This window comes from Plecotus auritus (assembly GCF_963455305.1).
Source record: "Plecotus auritus genome assembly, chromosome: 12".
Lineage (NCBI taxonomy): Eukaryota > Metazoa > Chordata > Mammalia > Chiroptera > Vespertilionidae > Plecotus > Plecotus auritus.
In genome coordinates, this window is record NC_137778.1 from 5,144,271 (window position 1) to 5,166,283 (window position 22,013).

Below are 22,013 nucleotides of genomic sequence, written 5' to 3' on the forward strand. Positions count from 1 at the left end.
AGAAAAGTTCAGAAGCCATTCCATAAATGTTGGTTGAGTCCACTGTGTGCCAAGTCTGTACTGGCTCTAAAACACAGTAGCAGACAAGACGGATAGGCCCCCTCCCCCCTGAGAGACAAACAGAAACAGGGAGGCATCAAGATGAGCAGGACTTAGAGGGCAAAGGCAGTGCGTTAGGGGTCAGGGGTCAGGGGTCAGTGGTCGAAGGCACGTGAGAGGCCAGATTTTTCTTAAAACAGTTCAGTCTGGCCAAAGGGGATGAGTGAGGATGTGAGCGATGAGCTGGAGAAATAAGCAGGAAGCAGGTCTCAACGGGTGACAGAAGGCAAGGAAGCGGGTAACCCTTTAGGAAGTCACTAACGAACCTGGGGGAGCAGTGCCGAGGGCTAGGTCCAGTCATCCAACAAATGTTTGAGCACCTGCACGCACCAGGAACTGTTCTTTTTTTCCTCTTTAAATCAGATGACGGGCTTAGCGATTTTAGATACTCCTTAAAGAACGAGACTTTTAACAATGTTTTTATTGATTTGAGAGAGAGAGGACGGGAGAGGGAGAAAGAAACATTGACATGAGAGAGATACATTGATTGGTTGCCTTCCATTGAACCCACTACCTGGGCATGCCCTGACCAGGAGCTGAACTGGTGACCTTTAGGTGCACAGGATGATGCTCAACCAACTGAGCCACACTGGCCAGAGCCAGGAACTACTCTTGATGTGGGACACATCGGTGAAAGGCAAAGTCGGTCTTCATGGAGCTCACAGCTTAGTCAGAGATAAACAAATAGGTCACCTAAGTGTAATATCAAGCACTGGTAAAACCATGGTGGGCAAGAGGACAGGTGTGTGGGTTTGCTAGGGCTGCCATTGCAAAATACTACAGACCAGGTGGTTTAAACAGCAGACATGCATTCCCTTACAGTTCTGGAGGCCAGAAGTCCAGGAGCATGGTGTCAGCAGGGTTGGGTTTCTTCTGAGCCTCTCTCCTTGGCTTGCAGACGGCCATTTCTCCTGTGTCTCCACCTGGACTTCCCTCTGTGCCTAACCTCCTCTTCTTATAAGGACACCAATCATATTGGATTAGGGTCCCCCCATATGACCTCTTTTTATCTTAATTACCTCTTTCAAAGCCCTATCTCCAGTCACCTCTGAGATACTGGGGGTTGGGACTTCACATAAGAATTTTGAGGGGACATGATTCAGCCCATAACAAGAGGACAGAAGCCTGGAGACGGAGGGGAAGGGTCTGGGATAGTTTATGTAGGATAATACGGGAGGGCCTCTGATTTGAGATCTGAGTGAAGGGAGGGAGCCAACCATACAAATGTCTAGGAGCACACTGCACGGAGAGGAAACAGCTTGGGCAAAGATCCCGGTGAGGACCGGACTTGGGGTTCCATGACATACAAGACAGGAGAAGGCGAGGGTGGCTGGAGCGCAGCGAGAAGAGGCGAGGGTGTCCTGGGAGGTGGGGCCCCTGCGATGACTGGCTCTGTGATACAGAAGCCAGGGGAGAGTTTTGAACAGAGGACTGATGTGATCTGACTTGTGTTTGGAAAGCAATGCCCATGTTGAAATAAAATGGGGGAGAGGGAGAGGGCAGAAATAGGACTTTGCAATGAATCCAGGTGAGAGACAATGCTGGGACTAGACAGCAGCGAGGGAAGCCTTGAGAAGTGGTCAATTCTGGACACAGTTTGAAGAGATCCAACAGGACTTACCGATGGATTCGACGTAAGAGAAAGAGGAATGAAGGAAAATTCCAAGCCACTGGGTGAACTGTGGTGCCATCTGCCTAGACGAGGAAGCTGGTGGGAGAGGTTACATTTGAGGAAGTGTGAGAATTGAGAGTTGACCGTGGACAAGGGGAAGTTTAATACATATTAAATCTTACATATCCATGTGGTGCTAGTGAGTACACAACTGGAAATGAGAATTCAGGGGCAAGGTTCAGATTTGAGATATAAATTGAGGGGACACTGTATAATGAGGTCACTGGGGATGAGTGTAGGAGAAAAGGACTGAGCCCCGAGACACCCAACAATCAGAGATCACAAAAAGGTAGACTCAGCAAAAACCTGAGAAGGTGAGAAGCTGGATGAACACCAAGGAGTATCTGGTAGCCAAATGACAAAATATTCCAAGGCTGCTGCTGAGAGCCTCAGAAAGAAGACGGGACAGTGGCCACGGGACTGAGCACTCGGAGGTCACTGATGATTTTGACAAGAGCCGTTTGCATGGATGTGGAAGGAGTGGGCACCTAATCACAGTTGGTTCAAGATGAGTCAGAGGTGGCAAGTATGAAGAACTCCTTTGAGAAGTTTTGTTGTAAAGGGGAGAGGAAAAAACAGCACAGTTCCAAGATGTGGGGGAAAATTTAACAGGAAACTGTACAGCATATTTGTATGCTACTGACAATAACGGACAGGAAATCAACACGCAGAAGTGGAGGAGTCAGTGTAAAGCTGGAGGGCTGGCCTTGGGAAGGAGGAGGGGTGGTCCATTCTTAGTAACAGGAAGGCCTTTGGCCACCAACACAAACGGGTTAGCAGACATGGTGGTGGTCGTGGTGGGGTGACCACATAGCTCTTCTGATTGCTTTTACTTTCTTACAGTTATTAACAGCGCGAGGATGGGGAGGGGATATTGAAGATCAAGGACAGAGAGATGGGAATAGATTCACGAAATAAACTAGGTAGAACAGACCTGAACTGATTAAAACAGGAAACCGTGAGAGGGGACAAGGATAGACTTCTGGTTTTGCAACTGAGTGGATGGTGGAGGGGATGTTCATTCAGAAAGGGGAGCCTGTGAAGCAGGTTTAGTAGGAGAGGGAGGTTTGATTCTGACATGGAAAATTCAGTGTCTCTGGTACATCCAAGTGGACAGGAGTGTCTGCAGCTCAGAAGAGAAACCTGAGCTGAGAAGTAGTCCTGCGAGTGTCAACATAAAGGAGGGTGGGAGTGGAGAGGCTTTGTGATTGTAAAGGGATTGGCTGTTTCAAACAGATTCTGAGGAAGAATGCGGAAATGGATAAGGGAATAGGGGGACTGACAGGTACCCTTGGGCGCTGAGTTAAGGGTGGAGCTCTATGTTGAGTGGATCCAGCCTCCACTGTGGAGCCCTGGTCCTCACTCGGAGCTCCAGCACCAGAAGCCACGCCTCCCAGCATCCCCTGCGGGGCCTCCAGAGCTTGGCTCCATCTTCCTGCCCCGCAGGCCCGACCTTCAGCTAACCTTTTACCTACCAGCCTTTCCTCCTGCTCACCTATGAACGCCCCCTCCCCCTTCTCTGACACCGGGCCAGGGGTTTCTTCTTTGAACCCAAACAGCTCCTGATATACCTCATCACAGATGAAACACACTTTGCTGGCTCCACGGATGTACTTACCTGCGCCTCCCCCTGGACTGACACAACCTGAGGATGGAAACTTCTTGCCTTCATAGTGACCACTTCGTAGGAGGTGCTCAGTGGAGGTTTGTGAAATGGAGATAAGAAAAAAGAACTGGAGTCCAAAGCCACGAACCTCCACGGGGTCACACTGTCCCGGCCTAGGCCACAGGCAGATGCTTGTGGACTTGGGAATCAGGCCACAGCCTAGGAAATGTCCTTTGGTCTCAACATCACACTGCTTCTCCTTTCAAGAAGTGACCTTGGTATCACCTACAGGAAGGAAATACCTTACCCTACGCTAAAGCACATTAACTCTTTTTTCCCGTTTTTTGTTAATCCTCATCTGAGGATATTTTTTTCCATTGCTTTTCAGAGAGAGTGGGAGGGAAGGAGGGAGTGGGGGAGGGAGGGAGAAAGAGAAACATCGATGTGAGAGAGGCATGTCAATTGGTTGCCTCCTGCACACCGCCCAACTGGGGGTGGGGAGTGAACCCGAAACTGAGATACACGTGCTTGAGGGAGAATCGAACCCACGACCCTTCAGGGTGTGGGAAACGCTCCAACCACAGAGCAACACCAGCGACGGCGAAGCAGATTCGCTCTTGCTCCTGCCTTTCCCAAACACAACAGACAGGCACTGTGCAGGGCGTTTTATTTTAAAATCAACACATCCGCTTGGATAAGCGGTCACTCTCCATTTCCAAGTTCCGTCACCTGGGCCGGCGAGCAGAGTGTGCGGTACTTTTCTGGGCTTAAGGTGTAAACTGACAAGGTGTCCAGGAACGTGTCCAGTGGACAGAGCTGCTCAGGGCAGCCTCGCGGCACCCGCTCCTGCGGGAGAGAGGCACCTGCTCAGCCAGGCCAGGCCGCCGCCCCGAGTCCGCATCACACACGTGGAGCGGGCAGCCGGCTCCTCGGCCAGCCTCCCAGTGAGAGCACCGGCCTGCTCGTAAAAGTCACGCAATCACCGTGTGCGGGACTGAATGGGAAGACACGGCAAGTCGGCCTGAGCGGGGAGGGGCTCGGGGCCCGTCCCTGGGCTGCTCCAGCCTCTGCCCCACAGCCACCTGCGCAAGCAGCCGAGGCCCCGAGCGAGCGTGCTGACAGCCCGTCCCTCCCAGACGCCATCACTAACTTTCAAAACAAGCTCTCAGGGAGGATTTTACATCCCGCAGGCACGCTGGGAAGAGGGGTGCCCTGTTCCCGGAAGCGTCTGTCACAGGACTGGGGTGAGGCCCACGCTCCTGCCTCCCTCTACAGCAGCGGTCGCCAACCTTTGGGACCTCACGGACCACCAGGGCCTGCGGGCCACCGGTTGGCAACTGCTGCTCTACAGGCCAAGTCTGCCCGCCCCGGGCCACAGCCACAGTCGCCTGGCGCGCCTCAGAAAGCTGATGTACTGGTGAGGCTCCCCTGGGCCCGAGGAGGGAGACCTGGTGCTGGATCAGGTGGCCGGGGCGGGGAGGTGCCCAGCCACCCACCCACCTCGGGGTCTTACCTCCCCATGGTAATAGAGCTGCACAAACCACTCCTGGGACTCGCGGTGCTGGTAGAGCTCCATGGTCAGGTCAGCAGCAAACGGTGGCCATTTGTGGTCAAAAATCCCCAGGGCCAGGAGCAGAGGCAGAAGGGTCACATCGTGAGCCGCGTAGAGGTACAGCTTTCTGCAACAAGGAAACAGTTCGCATGTCTTTTCTCGGCACCCGGAGGGCCTGCCTTCTCCAGGCAGAACACTGGCCTCCGAAAGCAGGGGCGTCTGGAAATCAGGGAGCCGGGCTCAGAACCCCTCTGAAGCGGAGGGTGGGAGGAGCCTTGTTCCCACAGCTGCCTCCAGGCAGCAGGGGCCCCGCTGGCTGGGGTGGCTCTCTGGCTTCCTCCTGCCTCGGGCTCCACGCCCCCGCTCCTCCCTGGTGAGTTTCAGAGATGACACTGGGCCCTTCCTCCCCTCTCGGGAGCCCGCCTGCCTAAGCCAATGTTCCTCTTTCTCAGCCGTGTGATGAGGTTAGGAGAGCAAGGCTTCTCCTAGTTGGGGACGCTTGCATTTTGGGGGAATTAAGTTCATTTTCAAAGGAATATTAATGCACCTGCTTGGCCCTCACCACATTGTCCAAATGGCTGATTAGTAATAAAGTTGCTATTTCAAGCCACATCTGTCTGACCCTTAAATCTATCTCTTGGGAAAGACCAAGGATTTTATTTGTTGACCCCAAAGGAGAGGACCAGCACTGGGTCCTGCAGGATTCTACAGACACGGCCCAGGGCAGAGCAGCAAAGGCTGCAGGAAGTGTCTGGCCGCCATGGGGACTGTGATGGACAGGGAGGGGCAGGCCCACAATTGGCTATTATAAATCTTGGCCCAAGTTCCTGATGTTCCTGCTTGAACTCACTGTCCCCTGCCTCTCCCCTGGGATCCTTTTAGGACGCAGATTCTGACTCAGTAGGTAAGGCCGGGCCCGAGAAGCTAACAAGCCCAGACGGTGGCGAAGCTGCCACCCGCAGACCACACTTGGCTTAGCAAGGGCACAGGACACTCAGTATCCCACACGTGGTCCCTTCCTGGGCCTCCACCTGCACACGCGGTGGTGGAGGTTCGTGAGCCACTGCCAACATTTTAAACCGAGTGGTATCAGCCCCTTCCATCCGCAATGACGGTGCTCTAACTAAACAATCTATTAACCAATTATCTTTGTTTGGGGCTATTATAACATCAAATCAGTGATATCATAATTAGCTACTCTGACACATGTTCAATTAGTAAAAAATAGAAAAATTAATTTAGGGTTCTTTAGCTAAAATTTCAAAACATGGCAGGATGGGTGCAGCAGGAAGAAAGGCAAAAACGTGAACGTCTTTGGGTCTCGTGGCCCCTGAAACATCCACTCAGTCTCTGACAGCCTGGTTCTTGCCCCCTAAGACCCGGGTGCCCTCCCTCCAGGCCGAGGCCCCACTGCCCTCAGCGGCAGGGCTGAGCTGCTGTGCGTACCTGTGGCTGCCGGGGGGCGTGGCAGGGTCCACGGCCGTCAGCAGGTTGCGCTCCAGGAGGTGGAGAAATGGTCCTACCGCCATCTGAAGACTTTCCCTGCGGCCAGGAAAGAACACGAGCACCCGCAGTCACTCGGCACAGGGAACCCAGGCTGGTGCTGCCCCTGCGGGCCTCACAGGCCGAGTCGGACAGAACTGAGACAGAGGAACGTCAAGCACGAGGGACAGCGACAGGCTGGAAGGAGAGAGCGGCGCTGCCGCGGGTTCGAGGGTTCTCTGCGCAAACACGCTCCCAACAGCTGAAGCCCAGGACACAGACCTGGGTGGGAGGGCGGAGGGGACAGGGCAGGCAGCACAAGTCACAGGACGAGGCCCCCAGGAATGAAGAACAAAGCTGGCCAGGGCAGGTGGCATGACTGCCAGGCATCCCAGGGGCCCGAGAAAAGCCATCCAAGGAGCCACGTCCTAGCAGTTCCCTGGAGCAGCCTCCGAGGCCGGCCCAGAGCACCTGCCTCACGGAGATCTGGGTGAGCAGTTCACGGTCGTGTTCTTTTGCTCGCAGGGCTGGCGCCGTGGCTCCGCCACTGTCATTCCCAGGCTGGTCACAAGGCAGCAAACGGGCCAGTAAGCGGCCAAAGACCTGGTTTTGGTGCCGCTCAGGTTTTATCACAAAGAAAAAGCACCTCTCCCAGAATTCCCAGAACCCAATCGCCGGCAAAAGCGAATGGAGCTGCCGTGATTGGCTTAGCCCAGCTCTTATTCATGTGACTGGATAAACGGCCGCCTTTAAAATCAAAGAACGTTAAAGCAATAGAGGAGCAGGCGACCAATACGGTATGTAACATCCACTTCCCAGGAAGCGTGGAGGCCAAGCCACGTTGGAAGGCACCGTGAGTGTAGAAACATCTCTCATGAAACCAGGACTGACCGGAATTAAAGGAGAAAGGACCAGGTCTCACTTACAGGGCTTTCCACCAGGAGAAAGCACACTACGCAGCCGGTCAGATCCAGCCCACCTCCCGTTTTTCGGATAAAACTTCACTGTGCCCTGTTGGCACGCCGTCCCTGGCTGCCTTCACACTTGATGGGCAGAGGTGAGCAGCAGCAGATAAAGCACAGGCCACAAAGCCTGAAGGATTTACTAAAGGTGTGTGTGTGTATGTGCACAGGCATGTGTATGGGTGCAGGGAGGGCAGTCTGGTGGGCCACTTCAGGAACAGATGTGGAAGGACAAGCGGGGGGGGGGGGATGGGGGAGCAAGCTGCGAGGTGCGGCCGGAGCCTGCCGGTGCTCCGTGTGAGTGAGGAAGGGGACACAGACCGGAGTGGGAGGAAGTGGCAGAGGCTCTCATTCTTACACCACGGACTGCGCAAATCCTCGAGATGTTAGCTGCTTTCTTCCTCCCACTGTCTTCCCAGGCCTGTTCCTCTGCTTCCCATCGCCTCCTCTACCAAGTCACCTACGCTGCGTGCAAGCTGAACGTGCTCAGCCAGTCACAAAAGCGTGGTTTTTGCCATGTGCCAACAGAGACGCTCTGCACGCTGACTGTCAGGAAGCAGGCCTTCCACAGACAGAGCCCTACGCATCAGTGACATGGAGGGAACACGGACTGGGAGTCGGAAGGTCTGGGCCCAAGGCCTGGCTCTGTCCCTTGCTGAGCCCAGTTCCTTCAACTATAAAGCCAGGACTTGGGCCCCATCTCACAGCGAGAACTTGAAGATGATTTGTAAACTGTGAGGTGATGAATGAAGTGAGCAATAATTATTCTTACTTCAGCGCCCGCACCCCAAATCCTTTGAAACTTTCAGCAAAAGGAATGTCAGTGATTAAGGAAACTCAGTCAAGAGGTGGCTTCCGATTCTGGGTGACGGTGAACAGAAGCGCGAGGTGCCCAGCTCCATCCAGTTCCGCCTAGGGCCGTGGTAGGCACACTCATTAGCCAACAGAGCCAAATATCAACAGCACAACGATCGAAATTTCTTTTGAGAGCCACATTTTTTAAACTTAAACTTCTTCTAACGCCACTTCTTCAAAATAGACTCACCAAGGCCGTGGTATTTTGTGGAAGAGCCACACTCAAGGGGCCAAAGAGCCGCATGTGGCTCGCGAGCCACAGTTTGCCGACCACTGGCCTAGGGGAACCTCGCGGCGAGCCTGCACAATGGGGTGGTTTCTGCCAGGGCACAGGCCGCCAGCAGGCAGGTGTGAGCGGTCCGATGAGCCCCTTCCCCACACGCGGGGAGGCTGACCAAGCGTGACTTCACTGCTGCAGGGGCCTCACCTGTCTCCGCTCTGCATGTACAAGGCTGTGTCCACGGCTCTCTGTTCGATGACCCGCGCACTTCTCCTCAGCGCCGGGCAGCTCGGGAGGCCGTGCACCTGGAAGGGCCGCAGGTACGGGCTTAGAGAGAAGTGCTTCTCACTCACGGGGCCTGGCAGCTGGTCAGCTTCCACGGAGCCTCCAGGGCCCGGGGAGGGCCTTCTGGGAGGGAGAGGGGAGGCCTTCTGAGGCGGGGAGGTCCTTTGGGGTGGGGGGCTTCGCAGCCCAGAAAGCTATGTGCTCTAGGTCCTATGGAAGCTATTCCTAGAGCTCTGAAGGCCCAGGAAAACACTGCATTTCCTCCCTTTCTGATGGCTCCCCATTTACCCCCAAATGAAAAAGGTTTGTACTTTTTCTAACTCTGAAAGAAAAAAATGGTGAATAAAATACAAGGCAAGTAATTCATGGCCTTCATTTTCCCCAAAACGATTTCCAGAAAGTATGGCGCATAAATACTTCACAAACGCTTGTCTTATGACCTCACACCCATCTCACACCCAAGCACCGGGTGTATTTCCGGCTCCAGGGCACCGTCATCTTCACCAGAGAAGGAAGATTGGGCTACACGGCCGGGGGGTCTGACGTCTGAATCTGAGAAGCACTTGCCAGTGGGCAGCGTTCAGTGCTTATTAGAGAAGAAATTCTATGGCTCAGGAAGTCTGGGAAAACAGACTTAATGATGAACCAGCTCTCCTCACTACAGGCTCCCCAGCTTCTTTAATATGCTGATGTGCACACACACTGTTCCAAAACAGATCCGATATACAGGGACTCCAAAATGTATAGACAAGGATCCTTCCTTCCCACCACCCGCCCCACCCTGCGCATCATAGCGCACTCACATCACGGGTGTTCTGGGGAGCGTGCTTCAGGAAACCCCGATAGTTAAATGTCCGTGCTCCTGAATGAGGCCCCTTGATGGTCCCCCTGCCCTCACAGCTGCCTGCAAACCAGAGGCCTCCACCCACTCCCCTCCACCCAGTTCCCACTCAGGGGCCAGGCCATCGGGTGCCCACGCCAGACTCCCCCACCCGCAGGGCCCAAGGACGGGCATCCCACCTGCTCAGCAGCCATGTTGTCAAGGAGCATGAAGAAGTCCACGCCATCACTATCGGCAATGCCCATCCCCTCCTTCACCTTTTCCAAATCCTCCGAGATTCCCGGCTGCAGAGAGGCAGCCTGCCTCCGGCCTCTGCCAAAACATAAAGTGTTCCCTTACAGTGTACAGTGATTAACAGTTTACAAAGCATATCTCATTCATCACTGGGAACCTCATTTAACCCTCAGCAACTCATAGGGGCTAGCTGTCATTCTTCCCATTTTACAGATGAGCAAGCTAAGGCTCTATGAGGTCAGAAATGCCTTGTGAAAGTTAGCAAGTACCAGGGCTAGAATAAAAGCCTGGATTTTCCAAATCCCACTCTAGCATCTTCTTTTATTGTACCCCGAACAGTGCAAGCACAGCCCAGGCCTGCCTGGAAAGAGCGTTCTTTTCTCCTGTGAAACACACTTGGTCCTCTTAGTATAGCCCATCACTGCGAAGCGCCATCAGCCCAAACCAAGCATCCCACAGGGGGGCACGCTGGTAAGAAGTCTGTCTTCTGCCTGCCCGCCTGGATTTGCAGTTCGATGACTGGCTCGATCATCTCGTGTTAACCTGTTAGTTTCTTCGCCTCCCCATCTGAGAGCGCCATCATTGAGAGAATAATGCTATGGAGATAGCGAAGCCACACCCGGCCGATGTACCCTCTCCAGCCCAGCACGTGCTTCTCCAGGCTGGCTGCCCCTTCATGGTGAGTCTGCCATGTGAGCAAGCGCATCCGCACTTCCAGGCCACAGCGTCGCACCTGCGTGTAAGCCCCACCCTCCTCCCCCGGCAGTGAGCCGGCAGGTGGCCGAGGTTGGCTGAAACGCAGGAGAGGCTGCGGCCCTGTGTGAGCGGCCCCCAGTGTGCAGGCGCGGGCAGCTACCTGGTTCTCTCCCGCAGGCTCCAGCAGCTCTGGTAGTTGGGGTACAGGACTTCAGAGCTCGCCTCGTCAGTGTGGATGACGACGGGTCCTGGAGGAAGGGGGCACAGGCAGGAAGAGGCTTTAGCTGGCTCCTCCCGGCTTCTCCTCCCCTTCTTCTCTTGTCTACACAGACAGAGCCGCTCCAGCAGGTAGGCCATCGAGGTCACTCCCGAAGGACAGTGAGCACCTTCACAGGCCCCGGCCCTGCCCACAGGAGCGCCCCTATGGTCTGACGATGGAGAAGGCAAGTAGCAGCCTTGGCACAACCCGTCTTATTGGGCCGCATACAGGCTGTGTTCCCTCCCACCGATGCTCAGAGACCTCTCACACTTCCGCATGCTCTGCTCCGCGCCAGACCTGGCAGGGGCCTGTGGCAGCTGCCCGGTCTGCAGAGCTCAAGCCTGACCTCTGATGGTAAAAGCTCCCATCAGCAGCTCTTTGGAATTGGCTGAGGTCAATCTGCGGAGTGATTAGGTGAGTCTAGGCCCCAAAGAACTATTACTCCCAAATTAGTGATCATCAGACCCCAGGACTTGAAAGGCAGGCTGTGCTGACTAGACCGGAATGTCAATTCAGACACACTTCGTTGGTCAAATGACCCGCGGGCTCTCCAGAGGCACGTGTCTTAGAGCATGAAGGTGAAGAGTGTGGGCCCTGCAACCAGACCGCAGGGTGAGTCCCGCTCCACCCTCCACCAGCTCTGTGCCCCCGGGAAAGTCACGTCGCCTCTCTGGGCCTTAGTTCTCTCGTCTGTAAATTGATGACGAGGTTGCCTGCCTCACAGGGTGATTACAAGGATTAGGCGAGTTCATAAATGCCAAGCTCTTAGAATAATGTTTGGTGCATGTAAGTGCTTTAAATGTTAAAATTAGAATAAGTGTAATTTAAACCTTAAATATAATATGATAACTTTTATCTGGTATCTGGTATTGGGGTCTGGAAATTGGACCTCCAGTGTATGATAAATGAGGCACATCTGGGTTGGCACTCAAATATATGTTTACCGAATGACTGACCACATGGACAGACCAGCAACCTCCGACGTCTCCCTCAGCCTGATTCCCTAGCCTAGTGCTCGGCAAACTGCGGTTCGCGAGCCACATGCAGCTCACGAGCCGCGGTTTGCCGCTCTGTTGACTAATGAGTTTGCCGACCACTGCCCTAGCCCACATACAGCCCTCTGGGGTTTCTCTAAGCGTTTACTCCTGAAACAACCTCCCAAAGTTGCACCACTTCTATCCATCGTAACCCTTGTGGGGTTCTCTGGTCTATTCAAGCCCCTTGATATGGTCAAGGTATTGACGTGGCCATGACGGTCCAGTGGGAGTCCCATGATAGCTGGGTCCCACGCAGGGAGCTGCCCCCAGCAGCCACACCAGAGGCTGAGGACACATCCCTTCCTTGCTGAGAGCGGGGCAGCCTCCGTCGGGCCTTTGCAGACCAGCCTGCCACCAAGGACAGCTTTCCCACCGCAGCCATCCTTCCGTCTATGAGAAGAGGATGCCGCCTTCCCGAAGCGGAGAGAGTGAAGAGCTGTCAGAAGGCCCGGCTCTGTGGGCTGTTCCGAAGCTCAGGGGCTCCGGAAGTAAGGGGCAGCCCATCCTGTGTGCTGTGTGTTCCTCAGACACAGGCTGTTTGGGGCCGTCAGCCAACCTCAGCCGGAACCAGCAGCACCACCACCCCAGCTGGGAGCAAGGCCAGCCTCCTCTGGCCTGGAGGTCTCCGGCATTTTACCTACACGTTTAAAAGCCGGATGGAAATGCTACATCTGCTTGAGATGCTGCTAAAGAAGCTGCACCAAATAACCAGAGCCTCTGGCTTATGGCACCCTTGTCGTATTTTAATATTAGTGAGGTCACGATGAGCCGAAACTCACACCAGCCACTAAATGTACATTTGAATCAACTGTACGTGACGAGATGCAGCTTCGTTTGATAGGCAGAGTCCTCAGTACGGGGAGGCCTGAGGGAAGTAATAGCTGCGGCCTCGGTGGGGCCGGGGCTGGGAACCCCTCGCTGCGATCCCTCGTTGGCTGAATTTGTCAAAACCCAAACTCCATCGATGTTCTCACTGGGCAAGGCGAGCGAGTGCTGGTGCTGCGCCCTGGGTCACGTGCGGCTGACCACCAAGCCCAGAGCAGCAGCACGGGCGTCGGTCCCAGGCAGGGTCCCTCCCTCCTTTCAGCAGTGTCTCCCCTAAGCAAAAAGCCCCCCACTGCTCACAGGACCGCCAGGGCTGCCTCCTCAGCTTGTGCAGGTGAAGGCAGGAGGCAGGAGGCAGGAGGCAGAGCCCCAGCAGAGCAGCTGGCTCACTCTGCGGCCATGGAGGTGAGGCGGGCCAGGCAGGAGCCCATTCTAGAAGGGCCACTAAAGCAGGTACGCCACGGAAGCCACGCGTGCAGGCGAGGCCCGGGGAACAGGCACCAGGGAAGGGGGCGGGGGCTTTGGGATTAAGAAGAAAAAGCTCCCCAGGGGTAGGGGCTGACGTTTAGACTCCAATTCGAACCTTCTTTCTGACACTGGAAAAGCCCAGCCAGCAAGCACCGCGTCGACTCCAGATTCCGATGCATATTAGTGGAACGAACACTGGAAGAAACAAGAAGGCCGTGGTGCTCAAAGGGAAGCTTTAATTACTTACACCAGTACCTACCACAGAGCTCCGGGCGGGGAGGCACCCGAAAGCCCATGAATGTGACGCCAATGACCACGTCCCACAGGATTGTTTTAGGAGGGTCACTGCCCCAACCACCTCGGGTCAGAGTGGGAATCCGGTTTCCTCCTGCTCCAGACCTTACACTGGTGCCACCTCCGCTTTTCAAGGGACTCACAAGATCTCACGTGGGTTGAAGGCTGGCGAAAGGAAGGGGATGTCCTCCACGTAGCTCTTCCTCAGCCTCTCTCCCAGGGCAAACATCTGCCGCATGCCCACACTGGTCAGCTGGCCAGCAAACATGCCCCCCTGAGGTGGGGGAGAACCCGAGGGAAGAGGAAGCACCTTGCAGCCTGCGCCGGCCCCGAGGAGACCTCAGAGCTTTGCAGGGGCTGCCCCGGGCAGGAGGCGTGGCTCACCTTCAGGATGGTCCCGTGGTACTGGGAGTCAAACGGAGAATGTGGTTTCGGGCCACCAGCAAGATTGGTGACGGTGTAATCAAACTGAGTTTGGGGTGGGACTTCCAGTAGCTGGGGATTCCACTCTACCTATGGTAACGGCACACACACAGAACACACACCGAAAAGACCCATTGTTTAGAAGGTTCTTGAAACTTACAGCATTCACATCCAGCAGCGTTTGGAACACTCAGCCGGAATCACACCGACACTAGACCTGCAGCTTTCCCGTGGGAGAGGAGGGAGGAAATGTTGACTCCAGCTCCAGTTAAAGGAAGAGAAGACCGGTGTTACTGCAGGTGTCCTTAGTCCAAGCCCTGTCATTGCCACTAGTCTTCACTGTTAAGAGGCTGGCACTAAGTCCGGACTGACGTAAATTCATTCACTTGGTGAATGAATGAATGAATGAGTGAATGAGTGAATGAATGAGTGAATGAGTAAATGAATGAATGAGTGAATGAGTGAATGAGTGAATGAGTGAATGAATGAATGAATGAGTGAGTGAATGAGTGAGTGAATGAATGAATGAGTGAATGAGTGAATGAATGAGTGAATGAGTGAATGAGTGAATATAATCTCAGTGACCATATACCTGTAAGAATTGGTAAGGAATCAACCTGCAGGTTTTATGGCCCTCCCTTAAGGCCTCTACTTAATGTCCTATAATCACCACATATTTCCCTTCCTTTCATCCGATTCCTCAAACAAGCCGCTGCCCTCTCAGAAATATCCACTTCTTCACCATCTCCCGTCACTGCCTGCAATCTGGCTCCCGCTCCAACCGTACTGTGATGGTTTTCAAAACATCACACGTGGCCCCCAAAGTCAAATCTCTGACTCTACGCGCTGACCCACCATGCCTGCGGACCACTAGCTAGAGAAAGTCACTCCAGTGATCTTCGTTCACCTCACTGTTAGAGTACAAACCTTCCCACCTGAGGCACAGCTGACAGATTCCTCCCCTGCACCCACAGCCCATCCTTACATAACCGCCCCTACACCACTTTATCGCACCAGGAGCTTTTCCTAATGTTTCACGAGAGAAGCGTCTGGCCTTCTAGGACTGCTGCGCCTCGGTCCAGCCCCGTCCCCGGCTGTACTGCCTCCGCCGCTCTCCTCCCCTCCCAGCCAGGCCGTGCCCGCTGCTCCCCTGCATCTCTCCTCAGCTTGCTTCCCTACTTGCTCAGAGGGACTCCTGTCCGCATTGCCCATCCAACTTCTCTCCAGGTTCAGTGATAACACAAGTCTTACTTCCCATCAGTGACTACTCCAGTTTTCAGTGATGGTCTTACCCGAACTACTACAGCACTTCCAATCAAAAGAACAATATTTAATTCAATTTCCCATTACTTTGTTTTGTTTTAAAACTAACATTTGAAAACCTATTATGTCCCATATGATCGTATTTATCTGGACTCCCTCCCAGAAAGATCCCAGGAGAGTGCCGCTAGGAGTCCCCGGTTCTCTTTGTACAGGGGAAGCTCTCCTTTCTTCCAGAAGGCACGGCCTCAGTCCCACCTGCACCTACTTCCCAGCACCGGAATCTCTTCCCCTGCTGGTGCTGTAGCAACTGGTATCAGAAGATGGGGTGTTCAGAGCGGAGACCTTCTTCCTACTATCTTGTAATCACTGCTCCTTCTTTGATCGCATCCAAGATCTGATGTTATCACTTTCCTGCATAAAACCCATCAAGAGCTCACAGGGCGTGACGGCCCCTGCCCCTCTCTCTTCTCCCTGCCCCACACATGCTTCTCAACCACACAACTTGGTCTCCCATGGCACCATTCTCACACCTGTTGGCCTTCTAGCCTCATGCTTCTTCTACCTAGAATTTTCTTCTCTCTTTCATCTGGAAAGACTTCTGCTCATCCCATAAGACAGCGTAAACCTTCCCAGAAGCTATGACCATGGCCCCTAGCTCCCAGAGGCCTCGGTGGCTTTTCTTGGTGGCTTCTGCCCAACTGTATGAGAAGACCTCCTTTACCAGGCTGTCCTGCTCAGTAGATTTAGCTTCCTGAGACCAGAGGCTGGGTCGTCTACGACCTCTGCATTTGGGATGCCCAACAAAGGGCCTGGCACCCAATAGATACAATTAATAGCTCCAGCAATCCACCGGCTCCTGTGGAAGATACCAAGATTGAGATACATGACCTGCCTTTTGGCATTTTCAGGTTAGCAGAGACAGCAAGCCATGAATGTAAGTGATAGCAGCACTAAAATAGAAACCACGTGCCACAGGAAACCAAAGGAAGGCCACAGTAGTTCAAAGGCAAGACAGGCCTTCTCTTCTGGGCCAGGGATTCCGGAAAAGTTTCATGGAAAGAATGGCATCTGAAACGAACAGGATTTAGACAAGCAAAGATCTGGACTTGAGATACAAAGTGGGTAAGAGGAGAGAATGGTATTGAGAATTCAAGAATACAGGGTGGGGAGAAAGTAGGTTTACAGCTGTTCATATGGAAAATAAGACAATAACTAATACATAATAATGCTAGGATAAACTCTGTATTTCGTGTACTCACAACTGCAAACCTACTTTTGCCCCACTCTGAACATAGAAAGCTTGAGCAATGGTGAAGAATGTGTATATAGGAAAGATATAGTAGTTTGATTTGCCTCAACCTGGGAGTTTTCAAACTTCTTAATTAGTAAATGCCACATGGAGTTTACTTTAGGTTGTATATGTAAAGGCAAAACCTGGAATTTCCCTAGTTGAAGCAGGAGTGGGAACCCAGAGCCCCAGCCACGCAGCGTCCCCCTCGCCCACCGGCTCCCTAAAATAGTTTGGAAGCCGGAGGTACAGATCACACCGAAACGGGAAGACTGGATGCGGAGAAGCCAATTTCAAGATGTCTGCAACACAGGAGATGGAGCTTAAGGCCACATCCGAGGCGGCAGGAATAGAAGGAGTGGTGCAAGACATTTGAGTCAAACTTGGCAAGTGAGTAGTTAAAAGATTTATTTGGGAGTTATGTTGGTGGGTAAACAAGGAAGAATAAATAAAAGCCACTTTGATTTTGAGCCGGGTGTCTAAGGTGACAAGGGTAATGGAAGTACTTCTTGACTAAAACCAAGACCAAGACAGAAGAATAGCGACAAGCTGATTCAGTCTGGGACATTTTAAGACTGAGATACCTCTGTTGTGTCCCCAGTGCTCCTGCACAGCCCCATAACTGGAATGTGAGTCTTTCTCCGTCACCACATTGTAGTTTTCACAGCCCAGACTGACTTATCCCTCCTTGTAAGCCCCGTGTCCAGCGCAGGTCCTCACACCAAGCCCACAGGGCCTGGTCGGCCTAAGAAATCTCCCGTTAGGCACAGTCTCCAAAAGAGGACCTTTGGTGTTTCCCGGGAATGGCTCCTGAAAATCTAGGTCATGCCACGTCTAGAGTACACGTGTTCAGATTTCCCAGAATGAACAGCACATCAGTTCCATACATCATGTCCACCCCACAGATACACTCTCATTCTGTTCCTGTGTTAGTGGCAAAGACTAACTTTATAATTTTACTTATTTATACCCCATTTTCAAGAACTAACTTAAAGCAGATGAGAGTAAAACCTTAGACCAGGGGTCCTCAAACTTTTTAAACAGGGGGCCAGTTCACTGTCCCTCAGACCGTTGGAGGGCCGGACTATAGTTTAAAAAAAAAACTATGAACAAATTCCTATGCGCACTGCGGGCCCGTGACGAGTCAGCTGCTAAGCAGGACAGGCAGCGGCACCCGGCGGGCCGGATAAATGTCCACGGCGGGCCGTAGTTTGAGAACGCCTGCCTTAGACAACCAATTCAAAGTAAGCAAGAAAGACAAAAGCTAACAGCACAGGAACAAAAAGAAGTGGATGCAGTGATAAAGTTACTCAAAAACGCACACCCTGAAGATCCACATATATGTTGTAGGTGGGCCACGATTCAACACTAAGCTTTCTGGCTTTTTGGTGAAAGGAGAAACATGATCAGCTAGACAAGCTGAGAGATAAAAGCAAGCCATCACCGTTTCGAATGCTAACATACATTTCCTCCCCGGAAAGAGGACAGAGGACTATAACGGACATCTTTTCAGTAGTCACAGCAGTGAGTTCCGCGGGACAGTTTCTCATTGTTTCCTCAACACAGAAAGAGAGCATCTCACCAAAGCATATTCCCATGAAGACAATACTATTCTGGCATCGATATGCCACATTTCGAGTAAAAGAAAAATCTACATAAAACGAAACACACACCTTCCAGGTGTGGACTTTTAGAATAAAGCAATGGTCTTAAGGCTTGACCACACACTGGCGTCACTGGGAAATTTTTAATAAGTTACCAATGTCTGAACCCCACCTGAGTTAATCACATCCAGATCTCCTAGGGGTGGGCCCTTTTTTAATGCTGCCCAGTCCAGGACCTTCTAAAGCTTCACCAGAGAAGCCTTTTCCATGTCTGGATGCTCTAGGCCAGCGGTCGCCAACCTTTCGGATCTCACGGACCACCAGTGGTGCGCGGACCACCGGTTGGCGGGCGACCGCCGCTCTAGGCCAATTAAATCAGAGTCTTTGGGAGAGAACCCAGGCATCAGGTTTTTTAAAGCTCCCCAATTGAGTCCGATGTCCCCCCAGGTTAAGAACCACGGTTCCAAGGAATGAATAAACTGACCAGCACATCCTTCATGCAATGCTTCCTGAACACCCTTCGCTTAGCTGAGCTGTGGCTCGGAATGAAGCAACAATAAGACCACATTATGCTTTCCAGCTCATTTACATATTAAGTAAATATAGAACCAAATGCCTCAATCATCAGTGGAGCTGAGATAGGTTGCATTTTATGTTACAAAACCCGAGGAACCTGCCTGAATTGGAGGCCACTTTGCCACCGTCTAGAGGGGAGCTGAGGGAAACACAAAAGCAGGGACAACTTTGTCTTTTGGATATGTACTTGGATCCAATCAGACCATCGGGGGGGGGGGGGGGCGGGGGGAGGCCAATCAAGTTCCAGAGTTTTATTTCCAGAGCAGAGCTAAAGGAAGACAAGTTAAGTCACAGCCATTCAAGCCATCAGAAAACAACTCAATAAAACACCTAGTTTTACACAACGCTCCTTTCTGAGGGTGTCTGAGATAACTGAATGAAGCGACTTGTTACATGTTTATCTACAAACCAGTCAGAAGTCTGGAAACAACGACCAAAGGCAATTTTAGTTTTAGAACTGTTGTCAGGCAGTCCCTCTGTCTATAGTTAATAGAACCAGGAAGATTGGAAAATCCCAGGAACAACCTCTGATAAATCGGATCTTGAAAAGAAAACCTGAGAGAAGAGCTCCAAAAACAAGTGATAGCAGGCCAACGACACCAGCTCGTAGCTCAGAGAGAGCTGGTTCCACCCCCACTTGTATGCACAAGACTTCATGCGAGATAACCAAAGATCTTTAGTGCGTCGGCCTAACGTCTGGAGAATGTGCGCAGGTAGGAGAGGTGACTGCCTTTCCGAACTGAAAAGTGAGGCCATGGACTCGGATGTTCCATTATTTCGTGGCTATACAGACAGAAGATGGATGAAGCTGGCATTCTTCCTGAGCTACAACTGCAGCATAAAGGCAAAAGATACCCATCACACACACCCAGCTGAGGAGAAACCCTTAAAAAAAAAAAACTAAAAAAATTTTAGGTTCTCCAGGGAGTACATTACTGTACACACTAAAGTCCAGGCCTAGACATTCAGACTTTTGTTCTCTGCTACTCCTCATAACTTTGTCTTTAATATGAGTCCTCTCTTCCTATATGTTATTTTCCAGTTTTTCTGTACCAAGCACAAATAAGGGAGAGTGCAAAGAGATGGGCAATGTGCAAAATCATAAGGAAAATGTAGTGACCTAATATACAAAGGCAAAGTAAGGGATTGCAAAAGAAAGAAAAAGGGAGAGCGGAAGGAGGGGAGGAAGGAATGGAGGGGGGAAGAAAAGAAATTCCGGCATCAGAAAGTGGGACAGCCATATTGAAAGGCTAACTAGAAAGCCGGTAGAAGAATTAAGTGCCACACAAGATTTACTCATGTGGGAAGAGCTTTAAAGGTTGGCCGTCATCCGTGGCCAGCTTTAAAACGGGTTTCAGTGCACAATGCGAGGACACAGCCCGAAGGGTTTCTGGAAAGCGACTCTGAAGAGCATGCCACCAGCTTTGGACATCCATCGACCTGGAGGGCTGACAATGCACATGCCTCCACAGGTGAGAGTGAGGCCTGGGGCCGGAGGCTTCAGGTTGCACAGTCATTTGCACTGAAAGCCAGTCAGTCCTTCAGGCCCAGGCCCTCCTGCCATGGGAGGTCAGAGACCTTCACTGGCTCTCCCCAAGAAATCAATCCAGAAAAGGTGAGTATTTAAAAAGCTAATAATGTGTGCTTTAATCATAATTTTCCTGATCAGGTGTATTTTAAGACCTTAGAACCACAGGAGTCACCAATTTTTAACTTTTTTCCTACCTCAAATCCCTTCCCCAATAGGTTTAGAAACCCCAACTAGAAAAGAACCCCAAGATACTGCACTTGTTACCAAAAAGCCTTCAGGGAAATCTCACACGGTCTCCTGTGAACCCTGAGCAAGCTGTTCCCAAATCAGGGGCTTGTTACCCACTCTGATCGCGGTTAGGGTGGTTCCTGTCACAAAGGTCGCTGCAACTCTGACAGCTTTCAAAAAACGGTCAAAAACGGAAATGCACTTCACCCTCAATGTACTTGAGGTCATACAAATATTTGTTAGAAATGCAGAATCTCAGGCCCTAGCCACCCGTGCTGGATCAGAATCTGCATTTTAACGAGATCCCGAGGCGATGTACAGGCTCCAGAAGCAGCGCAGTACTAACTGCGCTTGGGCACTGCCTTAAGGGGCGCACGGGAAGTTGCACAGCCGCAGCCCGGGAAGCCCCAGTGGTGGAGCGGTGGCGGGCTCCAGACCAGCACCTTTCTTTGCTCAAGAGCCAGGAGATGAACTGGCGACTGCTGTTTTCACTTTGTCTGGTCCAAGCCCGAACCCCGCTCTGAGAGGATAAAATTCCAAAGGTGTGTTCCCAAGAAGGCGCCTGGCCCGCCTCTGCAGGGCCCCAGTCCTGGCCCCAGCAGCCCCCGCCCCGCCCCACCTCTTACCTGCTCCTCCACCGGGAGCGGCTTGAGCGGACTCCGCGCCCCGTGTCGGAACACCACCTGCACCATTTTCAACTCCAACAGGCTCCGGTCGACGGGGTGCTTGCCGTCCGCCCCTCGCAGCTCGGCCAGGGCCACGCGCCGCTGGTGGATCCAGTACGCCAGCGAGGCCAGGACGCCCGCGGGCGCCCACCTGCGCACCCTGAAGACTCGGGTGACCATGGTGAAGCCACTCCGCTGCCCTCGGAAAGGAGGCGGCCGGGGCCGCACACGACTCGCGGGCTTCAGGGCTCAGCAGCCGCCCCCTAGTTCCCGGGAAGCAGCGGGCGCGCACATCCAGCCCCCCAATTTGGGACCGCTGCGACTCCGAGACCTGGGCCCCCAGGTGGGAAAGTGGGGTAAGGAACAGGTGCGAGCAGGAGGGCTCCCTGGGAGTTTTAACCCGCGTGGGGCCGGCCGCTCCAGCTGCAGCCTGGGGCGGGGCGGGGGGAGGGGGGCTCAGTTCCCAGTCTTTCGCCTCTCGGAACCTTAAACTTATATTCCAACTTGGGCCTCCCGCACTCTAGAAGGGACAGGAACCAGCCTGAGTTCCTTGGCGACAGCGACCCCCCAACAGACTGCTGGGTTCCACTTTTCTACAAGCACCCTGCACCCACCGCCGCCCACAGCCAGGACCCGCTCCCGGACCCGCTCCCCGCGACGCCGCGCGGAGGAGCACGGGAGAACCAGTCCCGCGGCGACGCCCGTCCCGAAGTTGAGCTGTGAGAACTACAACTCCCACAAGGCTGCGCGCGGAGGGGGCCCCGCGCCCCGCCCGCCTCCCGCTGGTACTTTTCTCCAGGACTGGTGGCCGCTGCAGCGGGAATGAATCCGCTAGTTTGCCAGGCGGGTAGAGTAGGAATTGAGGACAGTGATAGAATTGGGTGTGGAGGGCAGTGTGTTGGGTCTAGCACGTGTAGTAGATTACATCGAAGTCCTGGAAGCAGGGGTTGCTGAAGCTGAGACAGCACTAGGCGCTAATTTTCATGAACTGTCCCCTCCCACCGCGTCTTTAAAGAGACTTAAATCATCGCAAAACACGCAGAACTTG

The 22,013-nt window shown here is 53.1% G+C and overlaps 1 protein-coding gene across 1 annotated transcript; it reads right to left on the reverse strand.

Moving 5' to 3' along the window:
- Positions 1-4,025: 4,025 nt before the first annotated feature.
- ACP6 (acid phosphatase 6, lysophosphatidic) lies at positions 4,026-21,695 on the reverse strand. Its single transcript, XM_080648278.1, has 10 exons — positions 20,927-21,695; positions 13,772-13,900; positions 13,531-13,661; positions 13,209-13,288; positions 10,665-10,752; positions 9,754-9,886; positions 8,656-8,753; positions 6,376-6,471; positions 4,891-5,056; positions 4,026-4,223 (listed from the first exon to the last, which is right to left on the reverse strand). The coding sequence occupies exons 1-10, from the start codon at positions 21,143-21,145 to the stop codon at positions 4,080-4,082; spliced, it is 1,284 nt and encodes a 427-aa protein (XP_080504404.1). The 5' UTR covers positions 21,146-21,695; the 3' UTR covers positions 4,026-4,079.
- Positions 21,696-22,013: the final 318 nt, after the last annotated feature.

Coding starts and splice junctions, on each gene's coding strand:
- ACP6 (XM_080648278.1), bottom strand. CDS start 21,145: ATGGTCACCCGAGTCTTCAGGGTGCGCAGGTGGGCGCCCGCGGGCGTC. Junction 13,289..13,530: donor TTCAACCCACGTGAGATCTT/GTGAGTCCCTTG, acceptor TGTTTCTTCCAG/TGTTCGTTCCACTAATATGC. Junction 8,754..9,753: donor ACAACATGGCTGCTGAGCAG/GTGGGATGCCCG, acceptor CGGCCCTTCCAG/GTGCACGGCCTCCCGAGCTG.